General features: G+C 36.3%; 1 protein-coding gene across 7 annotated transcripts in view; it reads right to left on the bottom strand.

Moving 5' to 3' along the window:
- VEPH1 (ventricular zone expressed PH domain containing 1) overlaps positions 1 to 27,152 on the bottom strand; it is a 244,302-nt gene that overhangs the window by 41,078 nt on the left and 176,072 nt on the right. For 6 of the 7 annotated variants that reach the window (XM_073023493.1, XM_008008592.3, XM_008008589.3 and 3 more), the window contains 2 exons: positions 14,486 to 14,625; positions 11,040 to 11,174 (listed from right to left, as the gene is read on the bottom strand). In XM_073023493.1, the coding sequence (XP_072879594.1) occupies positions 11,040 to 11,174; positions 14,486 to 14,625 (275 nt within the window). Of the gene's footprint in view, positions 1 to 9,375; positions 9,959 to 11,039; positions 11,175 to 14,485; positions 14,626 to 27,152 lie in introns of those variants that run through there. The other variant, XM_008008594.3, reaches the window with a different exon arrangement.

Here is a 27,152-nt window from a genome sequence, read left to right as displayed (position 1 = left end):
ACATGTGTTGTATCTTTTGAATCTCATAACATCCCTGTGAAGTGTTTACTGCCATTTTCTGCACTTTGCAGGTAAAGAAGGTTAGGCACAGAAGAGTCAGATAAAAGCTCTAGTAAGTAGGTGGTGGAGGCAGGATTCAAACCCCGATCGTGAGTTTCTGGTTACCACACTTTCTTCTTGTACAAAAACAGGTGTTATTTATTCTAATAGTATAGTGCCCAGTGTTTGTTGGCATTCACACACTATCCATGATAGCAGTAAAAGAAAAAGAAAAGGATTTTACTCATGCACTGATTATTTAAGAAAAGAACCCAACCACTATTAGATTAGAACAGACATTGCAGAGGGATTGCATACCTCTGTTCCCCCAGGAATAGAGTTATTTCGTTAACTATTTTCTAAAGGTTTTTCTTTTTTTTTTTTAAATTTCCTTGACTGATGCAGAACATCTGGCTAACTGTGAAGGAATGTTCACGACAGCAGTAAAATTGACATGCTTCATTATAGGACAGTCTGGCTTGTGAAATATGAAAGAAATATAATACATGTGATAAACCAGGATTTCAACTAAACTGACAAAACATTTCTATGCCAATGTAAATTTGTTAAAAAAGCATATGTACAGTATAAGTACAGTGTCTACGGACAGTGGTTAGGGAGGTATGAATAGTGTATATTAATTAGCCAAGAGTAAAGGTAATAGTTTTCTAAAGGAGATAAGAGGATTAAAAAGAAAGACTATAAAACAACAGACCAGTGTATAACAATGAAAAGAAATCTGTTTCTTAATAGTAAATAGAACTGTCACTTAAGTGTAATGCATTTACGAAATCATATGCAATCACTTAATATAATGGGTTGTGTGTACAGAATTGTTTAAATGAGGGGCCCTGATGTATATCTGTTAAGGGAAAGAAATGAATCCAAATGAAGGTAGAAATAGTATTTAGGGAGGCAAAGTTTAGAATTTGGCTGAACTTCCAAACTCAGTGGTCCTAAGGCATCAATAAAAGTCATGCTTGTAAAAAGCCATGCCATTTCTCTCAAGAACTCTTCACGTGTGAACCTCTCCTCTTATGTTAGTCATATTAATCCCAGATGAACTATCGTGGCTCTGGTGAAGGAGTGTGAGTCTACTGATACTACATAAACTGTGATAAAAATCCATCTTGTGCTTAAGCTGAAAATTCTCCTGGTGTTACCTAGCATTGCAAGCCTTATCCATGGAGCATGCTGTAAACATAGCCATGGTCAGTTAACTTCATCTTACCTTAGAGGCTGTTGTCCTAACCTTGGCCAGTTGCTTGGTGGGTGTACTTGTTCTGTTTTTTCAAGGTGAAGAGTAGAGTGTGTATTGGGGCTATGAGGAGAAGCAGAGGGTTCTTATAAAGAGAAACTCAGCACAAATCCATCATTTTCTTCACTCGGAAAATAACCTTTTTTTTTTTTTTTCTGGTCTCTAAAGACCATCTTTCTGTTTCCCAAATTGGTTTTCTCATGAGTGGATGCTTCCCTTTAAGCATTTAAAATTTTATTCTTTTGATGTGCATCTTTACCCTCCATCTTCTCGAATCCAGATCTTGAAACATTTCAGTATTTTACTACTACTCAACCAAGAGAAAAAAATCCAAGCCTGGAAGAATTCCATCATAGCATCATAGATTGAAGCTAGAGAAAATCAGATCTCTGCTTTACTTCAGATCCACAACCTTAGGTCCCATATGGATGCTCCTCACTCCCTGACCATCCTGTCGTATTTCTTTAGGAAGCTCATGCTCCCTTCTCTGAGCCTCTCATTTCAAACCTTCTCTTTCTCAAATATCTTACCTCCCACTCCTCCCTCTCCCCACCTCACTTTCAGCTGATGGCTTCATCTCTTATTTTACTGAAAACAATTTAAAAGCTATTAAAAAGGATGCATTCTTCTTTTCACCATCAAATCTACTAATTGATCTGGTTCTGTATGTAACCACCTCTTCTCTCGTCTGTTTCATCAGTCTTAACCTCTCTATTGCATCATCCCAGCAATTTACAAACAGGCTCCGAAGGCTTCCATTTTTACTCATCTCTGCAATCCCTCTACTTACCAATCCGTTCAGCACCAAACTGCTTAAAACAGCTCTCGACACATGCTATGCTTCCTTCTTTACTCTTTCCTTCTTGTTCCTCCACCTACTTCTGTTCGTACCTTGCCCTTAAAACTCTATTAAAATTGCTCTTTCCATGTTGCCCTGTCGAATGGACACTTATGGCTACCAAATCACATACAATTCCTTTCTCTCTCCTTCTTGGACCTGTGATGCCCTCTACACTTTCTGAGGTTCTTTTGTTTCTTGGCTGCTCTCTGGATGCAATTCGGAACTGGGACCATTTCCTCTCTAAACTCTCTTCCTAGATTACTTCAGTCTTCCCATGATTTTCATCATCTGTGTGCTGATGATGTCCCAATCTATATTCCTGGCCTAAGTCCTTTCACAGTTGGATATCCAACTGTCTAAAAGACAAGTCCACTGGGACATCTGGCAGGTGGTTGAAAATTCAGATTCAGATGTCTGAAAGCCTTGTGTCCCAGCTGCCACCTTCACTCACTTGCCCCTCCCCAGAGCTCATTTCCTCCCAGTTTTATCCACCTTAATAAATGATACCACCATGCCAGAAACTTGCCATCAGCTTTGATTCCTCACTTCCCCTCACACTTACATGCATTCATTAGCTTGTTATGTAACTTTTACCTCCAAAAGTTATATTGAATGCATCATTATCTTCCATCCCTACCAGGATCATACAAGTTTAAGCTACTCTCCTTATCTGGATTAGCAATAGTCTCTTTTGTGATCTCCTTAATTTTACTTTTGTCCCTTTCCAATCTATTCCCCACACAGCAGACTGAGCGATCTTTTAAAAAACAAGGTGGTTGCAATGGACTGAAGGCTCATGTTTCCTTACCACCACCAAATTCATACATTGAAATCCTATCCCCCAAGGTGATACCACTGGGAGGGGGGGCCTTTGGGAGGTATTAAGTCTTGGGGATGGAGTCCTTATAAATGGGATTAGTGCCTTATTAAAGAGGCCAAAGAGAGACCACTTGTCCCTTCAACCATGTGAGGACACAGCATTTAGGCAACATCTATAAGCCAGAAAGTGGGCTCACACTAGACACTGAATCTGTCTGATCTCGGGCTTCCCAGCCTCCAGAACTGTAAGAAACATTTTTGTTGTTTATAAGCACCCAGTTAATAGTATTTTGTTATAGCAGCCCAAATGGACAAAGAAACTGAACTAAGGACGGCTGCTCAAAACTCTTCCGTGGCTTTCCATAGACTGCAATACAATCTAAGCTCCTTGCCATGATCTGAAAGGCCAGGACAGAATTCCCCAGACTAACTCTACAGTCTCCACTCTCCCCTTTGTTCACTGACTCCATCAATGCTGTGAAAGGGGAATGTGCTCACTTTTGCGTAGGTGTGACCATCCACTGTGATATAGGAGGAAGAAAATATTAGAACTTTCATTTCTATTTATTTTTCATCTCGTCCTTTAAAATTCTAGTTTTCAATGTTTTATAGTGAAATAACAAGTATGTAAAATAATGTATGTATATAGTTTAAAGGTAAATAAATATGCACATATTGAAGGTACTTGCTCAGAAATTTTTTTTGATGGGATGTGTGACTTACATTTGAAGAGAATGCTCTAATACACCAAAGCTTTTCCTTTCTCTCTTATTCCTTTTTTGTTTTTGTTTTATGGTTTCAAGGCCTTTGTGCAAATTGTTCTCATTGCCAGGAAAACTTGTCTGATACCTGCTCAGAGAAGCCTTCCTTGAACATCCAACAAATGCTCATTTTCTTTAGGCATTATCTTTTATAGTCTCTATCAGTGTGGAATTGTGTATTTGTTTCTTAGTGTATTGCTTGTTTCCATCAGGGCAGGGATCATGATTGTTTATGTTTAGTGTCTGCACAGTGGTTGGTATAGAGCAGGTATTTTGCAGAAAATATTTTTGACTGAATACATGAACTTAAGAGTCATATTTACCATGATTTTGCTGTGATTATATTGTCTCCTCCATGTTATTTCTCATGTCATTCTTTCTATATGGAACTATTTTTCTCTTTAAAGATTAAAAAAAGCCTCTGAACTCTGTATTTCAATTTCTACCACTTTCCAACCAGCTCCTTCTCTGAGCAAAGAGTGTCCCAGACATTTGCCTCTGCATCCACATTTCACCTTCAATCTGCCCTCCAGGTCCTTCCATGATTTGCAGTCTTCACTGAGTTTTCCCCTCAATCACTGGATTAGCCCCCGGACCTGGCTTCCTAGGGTAGACTCTTATTCACATTTTCTGTTTATCTTCTTACCTCACCTTTGCCACTTAGAAACTGCCTATCAGATTTTTCTGGTTCTGAGCTCATAGCCTAAAAGCCTAGAATCCTCTACCCCCATCTGGGGTTCTGAAATCCCAAACCCCATACCCTTCTAGCTTGCCCTGAAAGGAAGGTTCTCTCGAACATATATTCATACGGCTCTCCTGGAGACTGACCTTCCACAGCACTTGTCATTTCCTTCACACATGTAGACTTAAATTTCTCATAAGACTTTGAACCATTACATCTTATATATAATAAACCCACCTTTTGTTTACTTACTTATGCATTTATGTATTCAAGCACATTAACACTTTAACCCAAAACACTAGATCTAAGCCTGTGGGAGCATCAGAAAGTCTCCTTGGGTTCCACTCAAAATTAGTGTTTTAGTTTTATTTATGCCTTGACACTCCTGTCAATTATCCTGGGAACTATCAAGTGTGTTTGTAGCAATGTGGACTGAAAACAAATCACCAAATGTTAGCCAGATGGGGCACACTTAATTTCAGCAGTAAATGTAGTTTATTTTATTTTTTCTGTAAGGGACATAGTTTTGAGATCCCATTTCTACAGCATATGACATTTCCCTGTGCTTTGGTAACTGGAACATATGTGTTAATAAAGGCTTTTTCTTCCTGAAATTCTGGCCCTTTAGCAATCCTCCAATCAACTTTGTCAACTCTCTGGTCCTCTGATAATCAGAGTGCCATTCCCTCTGAAGTGTTGGGCAGCACACACCCTGAAATGAAATTATTAATAGTAATTTCTACTTGCTCCACGGGGGTCTTTCTCATTTCTTCAATAAATCAACTACTTTCCCACCATCTTTCTAAAATCCTTATTTTATAATGGAAATTAATTGTCTTAGAATCTATTTTTCTTCAAGTAAACTGCTCATTTACATAAGGCAATATAACTTAAAGTAATATTTTTTCCTTGATTATAAAAGAAATATATAGAGAAAAATAAGAAAATGCTAGTCCCATCAACCAGAGCTATATCATTAACATTTTATTATATTTCCTTTTGGTTGTTTTAATGGGTAATCCTCCAAATAATATTCTTTATAAAAATAATTTTGTACCCTGAAATATGGTATTTACCATAAGTGTGTTTCATATCATTAAACATGTCTCATAAACATGACTTTTCAGGATTTGTTAGTATTTTTTGTTCTCTCAGCAGAGACAGCCAGGAAATAATTCTCTCTCTTTCTCTGTATCGTCTGTCTGTCTATCTATCTATCTATCTATCTATCTATCTATCTATCTATCTCTATCTATCTATCTATCTATCTATCTATCTATCTATCTATCTATCTATCTATATCTATCTGTCTGTCTGTCTGTCTATCTATCTGTCTGTCTATCTATCTATCTATCTATCTATCTATCTATCTATCTATCTATCTCTCTTCCTATCTCTCTATTTCATCTATCTATCTGTCTTAAAAATATTCTTTTACCTGGATTCAGGACTAGACCTACAAAAATATTCTTTTATATGGATGTATAATAATTTCATTCTCCTATCTTTAGACATTTAGGCTATTTACAAATCCCTCTGCAATGCTTTTTGCGTTTGTTTATCTTAAGTTTTGTACACGTTTCAGGTTATTTCTTTAGAACAGATTCCTAGAAGTGGAATCACTGTGTGAAAGGACAAGAATATTTTTAAGACTCTTGAACTGCATTGCTAAACTGCTTTTTAGAAATGTTGAAATAATTTACACTTCAACTTAGAAACATGTGAGTGCCTTAACTCTCTTGCTCAAGCCAGCACTGATTATTGTATTTTAAAAAATGTGTTAAAAAGGGTAACTTATTTTAACTTTGACTACTTTGCCTACTAATGAGGTTGAATATCTTTTATGGACTGAGTCTCCTAAGTATTTGCTTATGTTCTTCGCTCATTGATTATTGATTTCCATGAACTTATAGTAGTAGCTTAAGGATGTTAAACTTTGTTTTTCATGCTTGTTACAAATATTTTCATTTAAAATTATTGTGCATAAAAGGTTTTGCTCTTTACAGACTTTATATTTTATGTAGTCAAACCTATCAATTATTTACTCTTTGACATTAGTTATAGGTTAAATTAAATTTAAAAAACAAAGACAGAAAAGCATCTACAAAAGACACTTTAACAAATACCCATGTACCTGCCAGCCAGACTTAACAAATGCTAATATTTTGCTTCTGGTTATTTAAAAATAAAATTACAGATGAAATTGAGATCGCCTTAATTCCCTTCCCCAGTAACATTTTCCTCCTTCCTTTGCTCACTTTCTCCTTACCCAAAGGCAACCTCATCATAAATTGGGTATAATTCTAAATATAGTGTATTTTTATCATAAATGTAGTATGTATTATAAACAATGCATAACACTGCTTGGTGTGTTTTAAAAATTTATACAGTAAAATTTATGCTATCATAGTATTCATATCATAGTTTTGCAACTTGCTTATTAAAACTCAATATCGTATTTTCAAGATTTATCCCATGCTATATATATAGGTGTAATTAATTCATTTTACCTGCCTGTGTAACATGACTATACTACAACGTTGTTTTTCCACATTCCTCTATCAAGGGACATTTGGGTTGCTCCTGATTTTTTGCTGCAAAAAATGCTTCAGTTAGTATTTCTGTACATGTTTTCTGATGCACATGTAAGAGTTCATCTAGAAATAGAACTGCAGAAAAATAGGGCACATGAAATTATAATATAACCATTAATTATATTATAAAGCTCAAATTGCTCTTTAAGAAGTCTGTAAATGAAAATTTGTGGGTTTTGGTTATATGGATGAATGAAGTCTGAGATTTTAGTGCACCCTTCATCTAAGTAATGTACACTGTACCCGATATGCAGTTTTTTAGCTTCCAAGTCTCCAATATCCATTACACCACTCTGTATGCCTTTACATACTCATAGCTTAGCTCCCACTTACAAGTGAGAATATATAGTATTTGGTTTTTTTATTTCTGACTTACTTCACTTTGAATAATGGCCTCCTGCTCCATCCAAGTTGCCGCAAAAAACATTATTTTGTCTTTTTAATAGCTGAGTAGTATCAGCACATTTTATATACTGTAATATAAAAATCTTGTATTTAAACATTTTTATGATCAGCTTTAAAGAGAATTAAGACTTCAGAAAGAAAGTTACTCACCCATCTTAATAATAATCTAGTTGTCATTTTTGAGTCTAATTAATGACTAAATACACACATATATATGTGTGTGTGTTCTTAAGTGTTCTTTTTTCTAAACAGGTATACCTATTTTAGTAGAGATGGGGTTTCCCCATGTTGACTAGGCTGCTCTTGAACTCCTGACCTCAGGTGATCCGCCCCCTTCGGCTCCCCAAAATGCTGGGATTACAGGCATGAGTCACCACACTTGGCCGAATTTCATTGAATTTTATACTGAAAATTCATGATTGAAATTTGGAAAACATTTCTGGTAATGTTGGTCTGACCAAAGTAGCAGAGTACAATAACTTGAGAGATTATCAGTCAGATTCATCCTCCTACCTCCACTCTGAACCTCCCTTAATTCACGCAAGACGGGTTTGAATTTGCGTTATTTGAAGTGGGGTGCTGGCTAGGGATTAGAATATTGGCTAACATTTATTGAGAGATCACAATGTGTGGCCATTGTTCTGAGAGCTCTGTATGTATTAACTCACTCAAGTCTCAAAACAGTGCTATGAGGTAGGTACTAATATTATTTCCATTGTACAAATAAAGAAACTGGGCACAGAGACAAAGGACACAGAGCTGGTAAGGAGCAGAGCCAGATTTTAAAGCGAGGTGATTCAGAGCTAACATGCTTAACTACTCTGGTAGGTGTATGAACCAAGAAAGGCAGGTTATGCTGCTATAACTAATACCAAAAATTCAGTTTCTAACAAAACAACAGATGTTTCTTTCTCATACAAAATGTGTGGTGGGACTGGGTGGCTCTCTAGAGCAGAAGCCCTCCGTGTGGTGGCTCAGAATTCCAGGCTGTTTTCATCTTCTGGCAACTCAATTTCAACATTTGCTCCTACAATCATCATTATCATGGTAGAGGAAAAAAGGAATTGCAAAGAATAGTACACTGGCTTTTAAAAGATTCCTCTTGGAGTGATACGTATCCCCTCCCATATTTCATTGGCTGAATCAAGTCACATGACCAGCCTTGCTTCAGTAGACACGGAAATGTGATCCTCTCCTGGGCCCAGAGGAGGGAAGTACTAGATTCATCAGTGACAACCCTGAAATCGCAAATGTATGTGTATCAGTTCTAGCTCTGCCACTGACCTTCAACAGGTCCCTTTGCTTCCGATTTTAACATCCAGAAAATGACAGAATTTTTAAATTTCTTCAATTGATACGTATTATTTAACAAGAGCCTAGTGTGTGCCAAGCACTGTGTAGCTCTGGCAATACAACGGTAAATATGGCAAAATCCCTGCCCTCAAGCAGTTTGCAATTTAATAGATATCTCACTGATAATTTTTAGTTCCAAAATTCCAAGATTCTGTTAAAAAGCAACCACAATAAGAAACTTCTCTTCATATTGTCCAGAATGTTATATTCTAGATACTCAGGCATTAGGAATTTCTTCTTTCTTTCTTGTGTACCTGAATCCATTTCGCTGCAGTGAAACTCTGTCATTGCAGCTGATACGCACATGGCCATCTCTTTCAAATCACTAATGTATGTCTATATGGCACCTATTGTGAAAATAAAGCAGACTTTGTACCATTCTCTTAACTATTTTGAATTTAGTACAGAGAATACTTCATAAAAAATAGGAAAAAATATACCTGAGAAATACTTGGGCATATAATTTTGCCACACAATGTACATTGCAGATATCAAAGTTTATTTCTATTACTCATGAACAAACCAAATTATAAAACTTTAAAAAATTTTAAATTTGATTTACAGTTAATTTTCCCTTAGAGAAATGTTTATTAGCATGGAATACAAGAAATGTGAATAAGTATACTTGTGAGTACATACAAAAGTAGTTTTCCAAGTATTTTTTTTTAATCTCTTAGGATTTGAAACAGCCTGCCAAGTTTTAATTTACTGGTTGCCTCTAGTTAAAATACTGTTAGCAATGAAAAATTTATGAGAACTTGAGGCATTGTCTTCAAACATGATGCAACAGTTGAAAATTTGAATGAAATGTGCAAAGAATTCCATTTTACTCCACACTGAAGCAATTGTGGCATTTCCTTTATTTTTAATACTGCACGTTGAATTCCTAAACCCAATCCAAAAAGCAGTGATGCAATAGTTTGATGGGTTTTTAGTGTCTTACAGACCATTACAAATAAACTTCTGATTAATCATGCTCATTTTTCATATTATTAGAATTCTTCATCACTTAAAAGATACTTTGTTAGTTTCACAAGATACCAGTTCTGGAGTACTTAATTTGCTACTCGTTTGTACTATGAATCTGTTTAATATTGGCATGCTTGTCTCCCTTTTCAACAGTAAAACAAGGACAGACACCATGATTATATACTCGCAGAACATCTGGTTTGCTCAGTAAGCATCGAATACTTATTCCTGGGTTATCTAAAAGGCAAAATAAGAATAATCAGAATATTTGAGTTTGGGAAGGGCTAAAAGAGAGAAACTGATAATATTTACTAGAAGAGATTAATAACCATTCTTTTCTCTCAATATACATATTTCCCTTGAGCAATCCAGTCTTCTGCCATGACACTAAGTGCTAGCTTGTGACTCCCAAATCCATATCTCCAGTCAAAGCTTTCTTCCTGAAGCCCACATTGGCATTTAACCACCACCACCACCTGGTTAGTCATATAAACAGCTTGGATTCAACATATGTAAACCAGAATGCTTTATCTTCTTCTGTTCCATCAGATTACTTTGTGATTTCTCATTTTCAGGGTGATATTATCATCCAGTTAGCCAAACAATGCACCTGGAGTCATCCTGGATTCTTCTGTTTTTCTTATCGGGCTGTAAGTCCTGTTAATTTGACTTTCTTAATAGCTCTCCTATCTTCCTATAACTTCTAACTTTAGTTCAGGCCTTCTTTCTTAGTCACTGTGCTCCTATAAAAAAATACCTAAGACTGGGTAATTTATAAATATGGAAACGTATTTTTTATAGTTCTGGAGCTGGGAAGACCAAGATCAAGGAGTAGTGGAACTACAGGCATGTGCTACCATGCCTGGCTAATTAAAAAAAATTTTTTTTTAAAGACGGAGTCTTGCTAAGTTGTTCAGGCTAATCTTGAACTACTGACCTCATATCATCCTCCTGCTTCAACCTCCTGAGTAGCTGGGATTACAAATACAAGTCACCACACCCAGCTGTAAAATCTTTTCTATTTCATAGTATGCATGCAGTTATTGTGTGGTTCTAAGGAACCATATTGTGCCAGTATATAGACCTCAAAGGGCAATGTTCTTGTTTACTGGTACCACTCTATTCTGAATCCACTATGGTACCACGTGAAAATAATTACTTATAAGGGTTTTCTGATAATAATTTAAAAAAAGGTAAAGGAAAGAAGGAAGAAATTAAATTGCTAAAAAAAAAAAAAAAAAAAAAAAAAAAAAGGAAAACTGTTTCAAGACAATCTTAAATCTTGGCTTGTAACATGGCCAAGAAAAGGAACATTTACCTTTTGCTGCGGAAACGTGGACTCCATCATGGCTGTTTCAAAGCTGTGAGCATCCCCTGCCTGGGTCTTCTCCCACAGGGCTCTGAGAAATTGCACAGAATGACTCTGAATGGACAGGGGTTCAGGAAACAGGCTCTGAAAGGGCATTAAAGACAGAAACAGAATATACTATGTCTTGTCTCAATAGTATTGTTTGATTGATTTCAAGGCACTGTTTAGGCTTGGTTTGAACTTTAACATGATTCAAATTTAAATGAAACAAGAAAAAGATCTGTCTTAAAGATCAAACATATGGGGGTTGGGCGTGGTGGATGAACCTGTATTCCCAGCACTTTGGGATACTGAGGCAGGAGGATTGCTTGAGACCAGGAGTTTGAGACCAGCCTGGCCAATATAGCACGACCCCTGCCTCTCTTAAAAAAATTAAATGAGGCCGGGCATGGTGGCTCATGCCTGTAATCCTAGCACTTTGGGAGGCTGAGGCCGGTGGATCGCGATGTCAGGAGATCAAGGCCATTCTGGCTAACATGGTGAAACCCCGTCTCTACGAAAAATACAAAAAATTAGCCAGGCGTGGTGGCATGTGCCTATAGTCCCAGCTGCTTGGGAGGCTGAGGCAGGAGAATTGCTTGAACCCGGGAGCCAGAAGTTGCAGTGAGCCGAGATCCTACCACTGCACTCCAGCCTGGGAGACAGAGTGAGACTGTCAAAAAAAAAAAAAAAAAAAAAAAAAAAATTAAACGAAAAAAGATCAAACATATGATATATTTCAGGATTTCATTTTTTAACAGAAATTTAAAATTATTTCATAGTATTTTCAAGGCAGGTGATAATGATATCCATAAGTATGCCTAACCTTTGTAATATAGTGTTTATCTCAGTGATTTCCCAAAGATGTTCCTTAATTGGAATATGGTTAATATAAATATTCATATTTATTTTCTCAAAGATCTGGGAATTAAGGAATAAAATCAAAGTAGAGCACAAAAATCAAGTATATTTATACAGAGTAGATCACGAAGAGTAGAAATTAAACAACTAAGTTCATTATTAAATTAATCAAATATGAACAGTAGGAGTGGGTATGTTGGGGACAGAAAAACAGTTGTAATTCTAAAATGTATAATGGGTGAATATTCTTAAAACTTTCAGATTAAATTCTCTAAGTGTTGAGCAATAAGAATGTGAACATAAAGAAAATCACATTTACATGTATTTCATTCAAGCCAATGAAAATAAACTTTTCAAAGGAAGATTTTAACTTGTGTTTGTATATTTACTAATCAATGATATGTCTAATAATCATTCACATATGATAGTGTTATACCTATAAATGTAAGAAGCTTTTCAATTCAAAGAAACAATTTTTTAAAAAGTGTATAGAACACCTATAAAAGTATAAAATACCATTTACGTACATACAGTGTGATACATAGGATCCTTTATGTATAATGCATAATAAAATAATGAGATTGGCTTATGAAATCATATCTTCTTTTTACGTCAATGACTGTCTAAGCACTGATGTATGAGACTAAGTGGTTTGTATGTACAAACCTTCTATTTAGTGAATGAAGATTAATACTATTCCAGAAAAATTTTATTATTATCATCAAAATGAACTATTTCTAGTACTGAATGGGAAAAGATGGAGGATCTTAATGCTCAAGTTAGTGATCCACAGATTTAAAAAGTTTAAGGGCCAGCAATAGATAAATTACATAACCCATAATGTGGATATATCTGAGAAATTATTATTATCAAAAACTGATGCAGCACCCAATTTTTCATTTAAAGAACAGGACCAGATTTAATGAATCATCAATCTAAACAGAAGCATTTAGACTGGAGTCTGTGAATTTGAGAACTGTATGAATGTGTGCAGTTGACAGAAAAGGCAAAGAGTTTGGCCCAATGCACAAGAGTAGTGCCAGGTTGTAATTATTAATATCAAGTCAAAGTTTGATTTTTATTTACCCCAAAGCCAGAATTCAGGCAGAAGATGACACAATATCATAAGTGTGGAAAAAGAAAGAAATCATTACAGTAAAATGAACACAGAAGAAACATAGCATACACAGATGCTTTTTGGTGATTTTGTTTAAAGAGAAAGACAAAGAATCAGACAAAGTCAATAAAATAATACTGAGGGGCAAAAAAACCCATCAAGATTTCCTGGTTTGTTTTCAGAAAACTGACAACTGTTTAGAACAAAGCCAAAGATGAAACCAAATATAAAATCACTGATGAAAACTAAGTGAAAAATATAAGCAAAAGAGAAGAAAAATAAGGCCGTTATTTCAAGAAAAGGGACGACAGTCAATGCTGTTTTCTGTATTCACGTACAATTTGGTTCACACCAAAATGTGAGTTGTTCTCTATGAGATGTTATTAAATGTTCATAAGAAGACTCGTTTTAGAAAAAAACAGTATTCCTAAGGCATATCCAATCTGTCTTTTTTCTTAATTACCATAGTTCTACTTTATTATTATAATGTATTCAGCATTAAAATTCATTATTTTCCAATAAGCCTGACTTTATTTTATAAAGAAATACAACTGTCTTCTTGGTGATTTTTACAGGAGCTATTATGAAAATATTTTATTAACAGAAGTAAATAAAGTGTCATATCATTTGGCTTTTCAGCCATGTTACAACATTTGCATTTTGTTTTTTTCTGCCTTTGCCCTCCTTGCTTCTAGTTGCATAAAATAATGCATTTTAAAAATAAAAATACGTTATTTTTCAACATATGTATGACAACAAAAAGATCACTGGGTCAGGGGTCAGATAATCTGAGTTCTGCCCTTCAGTTTTCTTATCTGTAAAAATGATTCCTAAGATTCCTTCTACTACTAACATTTTATAATCTATGTTCAAATTTTACATGAAAGTTTAGTGCATCTGAGATAACTATTTTCAAATAAGAATCTCTTTTGATGCTAACATCTCTGCATCAAATTCTTCATTCTCAAGTTGTAAGTTGCTCTTTACATAATTTCACCTATGTACATATATTCTACAGAAAAAAAGAGACATTCTAGTATCTTAACAATGTCAAAAAGAATATACTAACACTAACATTAACTAGAGATTGGAAGACTCTAGACAAATCAAGGCTAGCCCTACTACATAAGGGAAGCTATTCTCCCAAATACGCTGCTTTTGCTGTTGTTTAACCAAAGATATTTTCCCTTTCATTCTTCTTTTTTAAAGCTAAGGATATTTAAGATATTAATATGTTTGGCTAACTGATTAATAATTCCTTCTTTTACAAGGAAACTATCCTAAAATATAAAAAAGAGGTTAAAATTATTAATGAAATATGTATGTATTGCTGTTATCTACATATCAACTCTGGCCAAAGAATAATTCAATAAAAGTGATTATAACCCCATATCCCACAGGCTCATTAAAGAGCCTGATGAACACAAATTATACAAACCTGCTGAAATAGAAACATGATCTGGATCCATGGCTGAGGTTCTTGACTGATGAGAATAAAACTGGACTTACTGTATAGGCAGTAATGACCCTTCAGGGAGCAGGTGAAGAACAACTTTGCTACACAACTTCTCACGGTGTCTAGAAACAAATACATACAGCGTTAAACGTTATGGTCTTTCCAGAGTTACACTTTATATTGATACTTCAACACACAAATGCCTTTATAAAATATCCTTCAGTTTTCAGACTGTGAGCTAATAACTACAAACAACTGTATATTTGAGAGTAGATCCATTTCATAGAAAGTAGATTTAAATAAAGATGTTTTAAATTATTATTATTGTTTCAATTAACAATGTATGAAGACTCTTTGAGCAACTCCAATGGGGGGGAAAACCCTCTCATCAATAAAATGGGAGATACTGCATCATTTTCATCTTGAAGTGATTACCTGGGAAAAATAAACAAATGGATTAAGAAAATCCAGGCATTTTCTGGGTAGTAAATGACTTGCCATGAACTGTGGATGCTTTTCTTTTAGCTGTGCAGGGGCCTCAGAGATAGCTTCCAAAATAACTCTGGCTGAGGTGTAGCTTCCTATGAACTGTACTGGTCAGGTTTGAAAAGGTTATCTCACCTTGAAGGATTTCAACTGGGAGACTTAATGAGAAGGATACCTTCAGGGACAAGGAAGTAGTGGGTGGGTGGTGTAGAGGTGGTGAGGCACCATGGGTAGAGACAGGAATAATGAATACATAAATGAATGAAGCAAATATGGGTTGAGATTCTACGTGCTAGGCACTGTGTTAAGTACTGGATAATAAACATTATCATTAATTGACTTCCACATGTGTTACATGTTTGACTGCATTTAATTTTACCCTACAAGATGGGTATTATTTCTGTTATAAAGATGAGGTAACAGCTCATTAGAAAGCCAGTTTAGTAAACCACTGTGACTGCGTTGTTCACTCTTATAACCTTGGCACATGACTGATAAATATGAATAGATAACTAATGTCTGGAGAGATGAATGATGAATGATGCTCAGAGATCCAGAAAAAAATGACTCCAGCCTGCTCAATCTGTGGCAGAGCCAGGACTGGAACTCAGCAGGGCTGATACCATGTTGGAATGTTTTAGGCTCTAATATACTGGGGATTTTTTAAATCTGTAGAGTCGTACTGATAGCTCATGGAGTATTTTTGGTTTCAGAATTAATCTGACATTTTAAATGAAATGTTTTGAAAATTAATAGAGGCCAGGCATGGTGGCTCATGCGTGGAATCCCAGCACTTTGGGAAGCCAAGGTGGGCGGATTGCCTCATCTCAAGGGTTTGAGACCAGCCCGGACAACATGGTGAAACCCCTTCTCTACAAAAAAATACAGAAATTAGCTGGGCACGGCGGCATCTGTCAGTGACTTGGGGGGCTGAGCAAGAGGTGGGCTTGAGCCCAGGAGGTGGAGTCTGCAGTGAGGTGAGATCGTGCCACTGCACTCTAGCCTGGGCAACAGAGAAATACTCTGTCTCAAAAAAACAAAACAAAACAAAAACAAAAAGAAAGGCAGACAGAAGAAAGAAAGAAAGAAAGAAAGAAAGAAAGAAAGAAAGAAAGAAAGAAAGAAAGAAAGAAAGAAAGAAAGAAAGAAAGAAAGAAAGAAAAGAAAGAAAGAAAGAAGGAAGGAAGGAAGGAAGGAAGGAAGGAAGGAAGGAAGGAAGGAAGGAAAAAAATTAATAGATTCAGTGATCCAGTATGCCCTACTCTTAAAAATGGAAATGGACTAGAGTTTTTTGAAAGTTGGGCCAGGCACAGTGGCACACACCTGTAGTACTAGCTACTTGGGAGGCAGAAGTGGGAGAATCCCTGAGCCCAGGAGTTCAAGGCCAGCTTGGGCAATATGGTGAGATCACATCTCTAAAAGCAAACAAACAAAATAATAAAAGCTGATAAGGATCCTGAGTAAGGGCGACAGAGCCAGTCCCCACCTAAGACAGAGTGTTGTTGAATTCTCTAGTGAATGGGGGAGGAAGACATATCTGTGCTCCATCAGAGGTCAGGTATGAAAGAAGTGACAGGCTTTTCAGGAAAAGATTGGAAAATCTTAGAGATAGTGGCCAATGAGAGATTAGAGGAGAAGTTCTTGGAAACCAAACAATAATGTGACAGGGCAAGTTAGATATATATACAGAAATGTTAATCATTAATAGCTTTCTGTGATTCTGAAACATTGGTAAAGAAGAGGACTAGCTTTTGTGAAGGTAATTGTTTCAGAAAATTAAAAAGATTTAGGTTGAACATGCAGTGTTCTTGCATAAAATCAGAAATCATGTCTGTATTCTGTGGGCGAATGAATCATGAGATGTAAAGAGTTCTTGAAGCCTCAATGGACAAGACCAGGAGGTCTGGCACTGAGAAAGACCTGGGAGAATAGAATGGAGCATAATATCAACTTAAAATTGCCCAATCAGAAATTGTTTGACAATGATAATTTTTTTAAGTTGGCACATATGCTCTGAAAAATTGAATTTAATTTATGCTAAAGAAATAGGAAACCTAGTATCTCAAGAGCGCATACAAAAAATGGCATTTGAAATAAATCTAAGTGTAACATATATATTGAGATAGCAATATGTTTTGTTTTAATGGAAAGTTTCAAAAGGAAACAAGTTCTTTTCCAAGAATTCGTGTAGTTGGCCTGAGAATTGCAAGTTGGACTTTAGGCCTTTACCATGAAAACAAAGTTTCTGCCTTTTTCCTCCCTCTAAATTTTTACTGCCAATTCATGTTTTCTTTTGAAAATAAACATTGATTAGATTTATTTCACTCACTCTGAGCCTACCAGCTTTTTATATACAAACCACAGAAGTCTCAGATCACATAAAATGGTCAAAGTAGTATAAGAGAGAGATCCTTAACTTAAAAGCCTATACACTGGCTATAAAAATACATCAGTTCTGTGATACAAGGCTTCTGTTAATGCTTTCAGTAAATCTGGTCTGTACCAATATTTTTATTCTTATTTTTTTCAGAGCTTTCTTGGCTTGGAAAATTGTCCCCATGACATTAAGACTTAGTTGTTAATTTTTCCTGTATTTCCTTCCTGTTTATTCCACAGTATCAAACAGTAGGAATGGAATAAATTGTTGTTGGATGAATGAATGGATGAGTGTCAGATATGTGTTGAGAGGAATAGGGGCCTGATGATGGTCCTGCTCTTAAGAAGCTTGCAGCTAAATGGGAGAAACATCTGAACTTGTAACAATGGTTATAAGTTGTTTTAAGTTTATGAGATAATGGAGGGACACACAATGATGACTGCTCAGAGAAATAAGCAACTCATTCTGACTGGAGAACAGGAGATCATTTTTCGAAGTATACCTCAAATATCCCCTTCTCCATGAACTTAAAAAGATTTAAGTTGAACATACAGTGTTCTTGCATAAAATCAGAAATCATGTCTATATTCTGTGGGCGAATGAATCATGAGGTGTAAAGAGTTCTTGAAGCCTCAATGGACAAGACCAGGAGGAGAAGGGGATATTTGAGGTACACTTTGAAAAACGATCAAGATTTTGAACTTAAAGCGTGACAGAAACAAGCACTTTAAGTGTAGAGAACCCTGAAGGCAATCGCATCAACATAAATATTTAAGGTAATTCCAGATAGTATGTTTAGTATATCTCAGTCATTGAAATATTACTTATATAATTGTATAATTGATGCCAAAAGGATAATTCATTTTTCTAGATTAAATGTTGAAGAGAGAAATCATGCTGTCTTAAATATAGAATGCTTTCCATATTCAACTAAATCTGAGAGTAGTTTCTTTATTTTTATTGGAATGTGGCTTCTTTTTCTAATAATTAAAAGATTTGGTTTGGTCTTTATAAAGACTAAAGTTAACATGAACATAACAAATTATAGAGTATAATGTGTTATGTGTTAAAATACTCAAATATATTACACAGGTAAATAAATTTAAAGACATGATACAAAAATACAAGAATATTTGGTCTTATTTTTGAGTCAAAATCTTTCAGAATCATTTTGGAATTCTTTGTTTCTTCTGCCACTCTTCCTCCACAATGCCATTTATGTGCCTTTATTCCTGCAACACATTCACTAGACCGCATCTGAGAAACACGTCGTTCTTCTTGAAAAACTAGACACTTGTAACCCATTTCTCAGGTGGCCATTCATAACCTGTGCCATTATATAGATTTTGTTTGTTTAGAGATAAGTGTCTTTAAGATTAAAAATGGAATATGGCTTTGATTTTTTAATAACTAGTAGAAATATCAAAGAATTGGCTTTATGTTTTGGAAAAAAAGAATAAATTAGGTCTCATTTTGAATTCTTTACAAAACTTATCCTCTGAAAGTTCCCTCCCAGTGAAATAAGCATCAGACAAATGTATCTGGCTCATTTCCCAGGGTGTTCAACTGAGCATTGTAGAAACTGTATTTCTACAGTGATTTATAAAAGCTCGAACACATGAATATGTTTGCTGAAACTGCTAGACTGTAAGTATTTACACATTGAACATAGCTTATAAATAAACAACAAACTCAGAGAAGCCATTTTGAGAGATTTAGGAAAGGAACTAGTTTTCATTGACTCCTTACTTTGTACACAGATGTAAGTGTAACCAATTACATTTCATCTTTATGAAGTAGGCTTTGTTATCTCCATCTTACTGAAGAGGAAATCTCAAGATCAAACTTCCAGGAAACAGTTGAACTGGAATTTGAACCCAGATGCCACAGTCTATTCTCTTTCTAGTACATGAATGAATGGCTCAGATAAAACAGAGGCGATAGAAATAACTCAAAAAGAAGTATAATTCAATAGAAAGAGCATTGGCTCAGGATTCAGACTGAGTTTTATGGAGATTGTGTTTCTTTTCCTCTCTGTCCTTGAGTTTCTTATCTTTAAAGTGGTAGCAAACCAAAAACTGATCCACAATAAAAAAAAGAGCTCATCTACTTAAACAATTTTTACATTTTAATTTGCTTATTATCTTTCTCTCCTAGATTATGAGCTCCATGAAGGTAACAATTTTTTATTGTGGTAAATTATATGAAACATATAATTTATAGATAATATGGTTTAAAATTTAAACCATTTTTAGGTGCACAGTTCATTGGCGTTAAATACATTCACATGGTTGTGCAATCATCACCACCATCCGTCTCCAGAACTCTTCCATCCTTCCCAGTTGAAACCCTATACCCATGAAACCGTAACTCCCCGTCTTCCTCTCCCCTGAGCCCCTGGCAACCAACCATTATATTTTCTGTCTTTATGAATTTGGCTACTCTAAGTACCTCATACAAGTGGAATCATATTGTTCTCTTGTTCTGGCTTATTTCACTTAGCATAATATCTTCAATGTTCATACACATGGTAGCATGTGTCAGAATTTCGTTTCTTTAGTGAAGCTGAATTATGCCATGGTTTGCTTGTTCCTTTATCTGTTGATGGACATTTGAGTTGTTCATACCTTTTGGCTACTGTGAATAATGCTACTATGAACATGAGTATGGAAATATCTCTTTGAGGCTCTGATTTAAGTTCTTCTTGGTATATACAAAGAAGTGGCGTTATTGGCCACTTCTTTGTATATACCATGGGTGTACAAAGACCTATGCTTTGACCCTGATCTTGAGGAAAACAATAAAAATTTTGTATTGTTATGTGAAAACATATACTTAAATAAAAGCATAAGAAAAGGTCTGTACTGTTATAGATCAACTATCGACAGTGATTACTTTCATATTGAGAAGTGGGAGTGGGGTGAGGAGCATGCACTTTTTACTTCATTTACTCCTGTATTATTTTAATTCTCTCCTTATCAGTTTTTATTCATGTATTACTTATATAATTTAAAAATATACAATGAAAAAGTGCCATTTGTTAAAGCAGGCAATTTATTTATGTGTATTTTTCAAGATGGAATCTCACTCTGTTGCCTAGGCTGGAGTAAAGGGGTGCAATCTGGACTCACCACAACCTCTGCCTCCTGGGTTCAAGGATTCTCCTGTCTCAGCACCCCCTGAGTAGCTGAGATTACAGGCACGCACCACCACGCCTGGCTATTTTTGTGTGTGTGTGTATTTTTAGTAGAGACAGGGTTTCACTACGTTGGACAGGCTGGTCTTGAACTCCTGACCTCAGGTGACCCGCCCGCCTCAGCCTCTCAAAGTGCTGGGATTACAGGCATGAGCCACCGTGTAATATTTTTAAATTCAAGGATACATGTGCAGGATGTGCAGATTTGTTATGCCACAGGTAAACATGTGTCATGGTGGTTTGCTGCAGAGATCATCCCATCACCTAAGTATTAAGCCCAGCATCCACTAGCTATTCTTCTTGATGCTCTCCCCATCCTCCAACAGGCCTCAGTGTGTGTTGCTCCCCTCTATGTGTTCTCATAATTCAGCTCCTTTTTCTACGTGAGAACATGTGATATTTGGTTTCCTGTTCCTGCATTAGTTTGCTGAGGATAATGGCCTTCAGCTCCATCCATGTCCCTGCTAAGGACGGGATCTCGTTTTTATTTTATTTTATTTTTATGGCCACATAGTGTTCCATGGTGTTTATGTGCCAAATTTTCTTTGTCTAGTTTGTCATTGATTGGCATTTAGGTTGATTCTGTCTTTGCTATTGCGAATAGTGCTGCAGTAAACATACACGTGCATATATCTTTATAATAGAATTATTTATATTCCTTTGGGCTTATACCCAGTAATGGGATTGCTGTGTCATATGGTATTTATGCCTCTAGGTGTTTGAGGAATCGACACACTATCTTCCACAATGGGTGAATGAATTTACACTCCCACCAACAGTGTAAAAGCATTTCTTTTTCTCCACAACCTCACCAGCATCTGTTGTTTTATTGACTTTCTAATAATAGCCATTGTAACTCGTGTGAGATGGTATCTAATTGTGGTTTTGATGTACATTTCACTAATGATCAGTGACGCTGAGCTTTTTTTCATATATTTGTTGGCCACATGTATGTCTTCTTTTGAGAAGTGGCTGTTCATGTCCTTTGCCCACTTTTTAATGGGGTTGTTTTTTTCTTGTAGATTTGTTTAAGTTTTTTGTAGATGCTGAATATTAGGTCTTTGTCAGATGGATAGATTGCAAAATTTTTTTCCCATTCTGTAGATTGTCTGTTCACTCTCATGAACGTTTCTTTGGCTGTGAAGAAGTTCTTTAGTTTAATTAGATCTCATTTATCAATTTTTGCTTTTGTCGAAATTGCTTTTTGCATCTTCGCAATGAAATCTTTGCTTGTGTCTATGTTCTGAATGATCCTGCCTAGATTTTCTTCTAGGGTTTTGATAGTTTTGGGTTTTACATTTAAGTCTTTAATCCATTTTGGTTGATTTTTGTATAAGGTGTAAGGAAGGGGTCCAGTTTCAATTTTCTGCATATGGCCAGTCAGTTCTCCCAGCACCATTTATTGAATAGGGAATCCTTTCCCCATTGCTTATTTTTGTCTGGTTTGTCAAAGACCAGATGGTTATAGGTGTGCGGTCTTATTTCCGGGTTCTGCATTCTGTTCTATATGTCTGTTCTTGTATGAATATCATGCTGTTTGGGTTATTGTAGCCTTTTAGTATAGTTTGAAATTGGGTGCCTCCAGCTTTATTCTTTTTACTTAGAATTGTCTTGGCTATTCAGGCTCTTCTTTGGTTCAGGTGAATTTTGAAATAGTTTTTTTTTTTTTCTAATTCTGTGAAGAATGTCAATGGTAGTTTAATGGGAATAGCATTGAATCTATAAACTATTTTGGACAGTATGGCCATTTTCATGATATTGATTTTTCCTATTCATGAGCATGGAATGTTTTTCCATTTGTTTGTGTCATCTCTGATTTCTTTGAGCAGCGGTTTGTAGTTCTCCTTTAAGAGGTCCTTCACTTCCCTTGCTAGTTGTATTTCTAGGCATTTTATTCTTTTTGTGGTAATTGTGAATGGGAGTTCATTTATGACTGGGCTCTTGGCTTGCCTATTTTTGTTTATAGGAATGCAAGTGATTTTTGCACACTGATTTTGTATCCTGGGATTTAAGCAAGCAATTTAAATGATGTCTCACTAATTACCATGTAACAGGGCTAATATTTATAGGGCTAATATTTAAAAACCATTTTAAATACGGTTTTCTTTTTTGCCCTCTGAGTACACAGCCTTTGCCTGAATACAGTAGAGCCTCCACCTATCTGGCTGTTGAGTAGTGGTGGGAATGGTGATCGAGTAGATATTCAGCAGTTATAGGAGTACCAAAAAAGTACAATGCAATTAATTTTTTTAACTACCCAAATTGAGTTATGCAGCAAGATAATAGCCTTGCAAGTGAGGCTTTCATATCAAGAAAGGATTTTCTAAATTTCCTTACCTCCCTTTAGCCTATCATTCCTGAGCATGGGGGATATAGATTGTAGGACCTGTAGTATGAAAAGGGTGACAGCTTGGTCAGTTCTATGGTTGTTAGGTAGGAGAATATAGCATGGAACAAGTAAAAGAGAATATGTTTTAGTTCTGGCAGGGGAAATTATGGAGAGAAGGAGAGAGACAGAGAAGTATAAAGCCATCAGAAGTGGGCCCTGACTTCCTTTCACATGTGGGCTTTGGCCTGGAGAAGAAGTATATTAGATACATTATGGTAACACCAAAGGCAATGGTCACCGTTAGGAAAGAGATTCACTCCCAGGTGGCCCTCAGCACCAGCTTAATTAAGTTGGCTACCAGGGTAGCCAACTTAATTAAAAGCACGCTCATGAAGCCAGGCAGAAAGGAGTCTCTGAGGTTCAGCTTTCATGGTCACTCTTTCCTCTGTTTTGGAGTAAAGTGGAGCCAGAAGTAGCTGAGGCTCTTGCTAGTCAGCATTTCAGAGAATTCACCATAGTGAGGCAAGGGGTATGGTGTGGCTCTGCACAGTAGACTGCAGAGAGAATTGTCCAAGCCAGGACTTAGGGGGGCGTTTCACACTAGTGGGCACTGAGATTAGGTCAGATTGGCAAGGGAGACCCCTGGACTGGTCCATGTGTAGAGTGAAAAAAACCCATTATCCTTCAGGCAAGAAGACACACCACACCCCTATCTAGGAACATTAATGCTTTCCACCACTACAAGGGAGCAGGAGCCACTTCCTTATGTCTCCAGATGCCACCTTAGGGAGATAAGCATAGGAGAGATGAGAGAAAGAACATTTTTTATCCAAATGAAAGTTGTCTCCTAAAGTACCATTCACATGAGCAGATGGGATTAACTTTAGGCAGGGACTCTTAGTTAATTTTCTTCCTCACTAACCAGTGGTTGGCTGCTCTTGATCAGCCCTAGACATAATGATGGCACATTTTTCTCTGCAATTCTAAGTTGTAATGTAAAATAAATTTTATAATATTACATAAGTGAGAAAGTAATCATGGAGAATAAAACTATGGTACAGTGAAGAAGAAGACTCATGTGGAGAAAGAAATCTTGTCCTAAAGAATCAGGGAGCATTAGGAACACTTATAAGAGTCACATAGCAAAGGGTAGAGGATGGGGAGTGAGCTGTAGGAGGACACTGAGGGTTTGCATGTGAGGGCTGAAATCGTATAACACACAGTGGTATGCAGTGTCCCTTGGTGCATATACATTTACAAATTTCTTATATGAAAACTGTTAAAAACTTGTGCCTGCTTGCTGCTTTATGTTACTATTAAAGAACAGAGTACGACTTGCCCATTAACCTATTCAAATCTGGTGTTGAACAGCCTTGGATACTCTCACAAGCAATGTTTCTGCCCTGAGAGAGGAAACAAAGAGCCCTTCCTGTCAGAAGGCACTCTAAAGCCAACTTCTCTGATCCCTTATCCAAAGTTCAATTATTCTCCAAGGTGGTGAGCACAGATTCTGGAGCGAGACTTTCCTATTTACCAGCTGTGTGTCTTTGGGCAAGTTATATAACCTCTCTGTGGCTCAACCTGGAAAACTAATAAGAACTCCTATTTCTAAGTGTTGTTTGGGGTGACCAGCCATCCCGATTTGCCTGGGATTAGGGTGGCTCCTGAGACGCAATTCTTGCGTGCTATCACTAGGAAAGTCCTGGACAAAGTGGAATGAGTTATATCAGGATAAAATAAGTTAATTCATGTGAGGCTCTCAGACAGACATGTGCTTTCACAGAGCATGCGTTTAATAATGTTCATTATCCTAATCACTGTTACTGCTACTATTATATATGGAAAAAGAGAAAAAAAAAGATCCCTAGACCAGGTGGAAATCTTTGAATGTTGCTGTAATGCTGTTTTAATTAGAGGAAAGAGACTGCATAATTACCCTTGGCATCTAGGTTGCTCAGTGTCCTGAAATGTTCACCTAATTGTTTAATTTAAAATGAACTTACTACACAGCTAATAATGATGTATGTGTAAGCCAAAATCCTATTCTATACAATGGAAATACATTTCTCTGGGGACAGTGCACAAGTAGAAGGTCCAGCAAGAAAGAAGACCTCATAACAGTGCATAAAGCCATCACTTGCGCTCTGTGAGCATCTCCAAAGTCCTAGGACTGTAAGGTATGTGCAAGTGAGGCTTTTGATGTATATGCTGTTTTGAGGCTCAGAAGCACAGAAATGTTGCAAGAATGCCACCAGGAAGCTCAGGAAAGGCTTGATATTTTGCTCTATTCAAAACTTTGTGACAGGAAGATTAAAAAAAAAGCTAACATTAATTGATTAGTTTTTAAGTACGGGCAATGTTCTAAGAGTTTTATATGTGTATTGCCATTTAATATTCATGCCAATGAAGTAAATACTTCCAGTTTTGTGGAAGAATCTGAAGCTCAAAGATGTCAAGTAATTTATCTAAGGTCACAAGGCTAGCAACTGGCAGTCCAGACAGATCTAGACTGTTTGGCTCTAGTGCCCATTATACTCTGCAGCTTACACAGGTTATGCATAGATGAAGCAGCAATTATTAGTCCCTCTTTTTAAGTCAAAGAAGGATTTAATTTATACCCATTTATTTTTAATGATTTAAATCTTATAAATTATATATCACCTTCATTTATTCTGTATTTAGAGACTTGTTGATAATTTGCTTTTGGTATTTACTGCCGTTTTTATCTTTATAGTGTAATTGAATGAGTTATATGGCACATTCCCATCTATGTCCAAACCTCTCTTGAGAGAAGCCCAAGTGATTGACCCATCAAATCCCAGCTCGAGATATTACTGTTTTCCAGTGAGAACCACCTGAACTGAAGGCAACAGGAATCGAAGAACAAGTCAAGGAAATAAATTGCTTCTCTCAGGTTAGCCATGGAAACCAGAACATCTATAGTAAAGGCAAATGTCATAATCATAAAATTATTTTTCTATAAATTAATGTTTTACACGACAGAGGTCAAGATATCTTTGAAATCTTAGTTTCATTTATTGCTTCTTTCAAGTTGTCTTCATGTATAACTTATTTCATTTTTAAGTGACCTAAAATCCAATGATGATGACATAAATCATCATAATTAATATTAAACAGAGTTGCCTTTTTTTTTTTTTTTTGCTATTTCTGATTAATTCTTTTTACTTTCATTTTCTTGCTGCTGCTCAGATGAAAAGTCATAAAATAGGGTAGCAATGTTATTTGGCTTCCAGAAACTCAAACTTCTAGTAGTAAATTTGAAACAGCTGGTTATATATTTTGTCCTATTGAAGGAAATAGAAAGATCTATTGAAGAACTAAAGCAAAAGTTTAATAGAGTTGAATTACCTCTGCCTCAACTGACTATTTCCCGGTGGTCCACAGGGTAGCATGAACTTTGGGATGAGCAGGCAACATTAATTCAACAGAGGCTATAGGAGTGTCTTATTGTCCCTAGAAACTCTAGACTCTCAGAAATTTGCGTTGTGGAGGAATTCTGATATTAGAGGTCAGTTCAAAAATCTTATGCCCCAGAGCTGGAAGGGACTTTGAGTGGTGGTCTCTCTTCTAATAGACAGAATTGCAATGGAATCAACTCAGAAAGCTCTTCTTTTCTTTCAAGTCTTTAGATCCAAAACACTTAAATGCATGAAGAAGCTCACAGTTCAGTTTTTCCCTATTCTTTAGATCATAATGACTTCATTTTGAAATTAAATAAAGTATTTCGAGATTAGCAAGACCTCTATTGTCAATTTTTCGCTTCACCGAGAGCCCTCTCTTGTGAAGGGAATCTGGAAATTAGAAAGTCAAGATGAAGGCATTTATGACCCAGGGCCTGCTTGAAAATAGTTGAAATATTTAAAACCCATCTGCACTGTATGATAGCTTATTGCTCAAAGGAAATATCTTAGCAGAAAGCTGTTGAGCTGTTGCCCCCAGGAGAGGGCCTTCCACATTCATGAACACGCAACCATCTGAGCAGCCACATAGTAACGGGGATTGTTCTGTATGAAAAAACTCTATCATAAAACACTTCATTATTATTGAGTCCTGGACTGAACTTCTGGGTTGATAGAAGTGGCAGCAAATGGGATAAACAATGAAGGGTCTTTCTCAGGATTTAGATGGCAAAAAGGCAAGTGGTAGCTCAAGCACTAAGTTTCCATAAGGAGACTGAAAAGGCAATGTGCTCCAACTGTAGGGATCATGGAGCTTGGTCTTGCTTATGCTAGCCCTCACC

The sequence above is a fragment of the Chlorocebus sabaeus genome, chromosome 15 (assembly GCF_047675955.1).
Source record: "Chlorocebus sabaeus isolate Y175 chromosome 15, mChlSab1.0.hap1, whole genome shotgun sequence".
Lineage (NCBI taxonomy): Eukaryota > Metazoa > Chordata > Mammalia > Primates > Cercopithecidae > Chlorocebus > Chlorocebus sabaeus.
The sequence above is the reverse complement of the archived record's forward strand: the minus strand, read 5'-3'. Positions and strand labels throughout refer to the sequence as shown.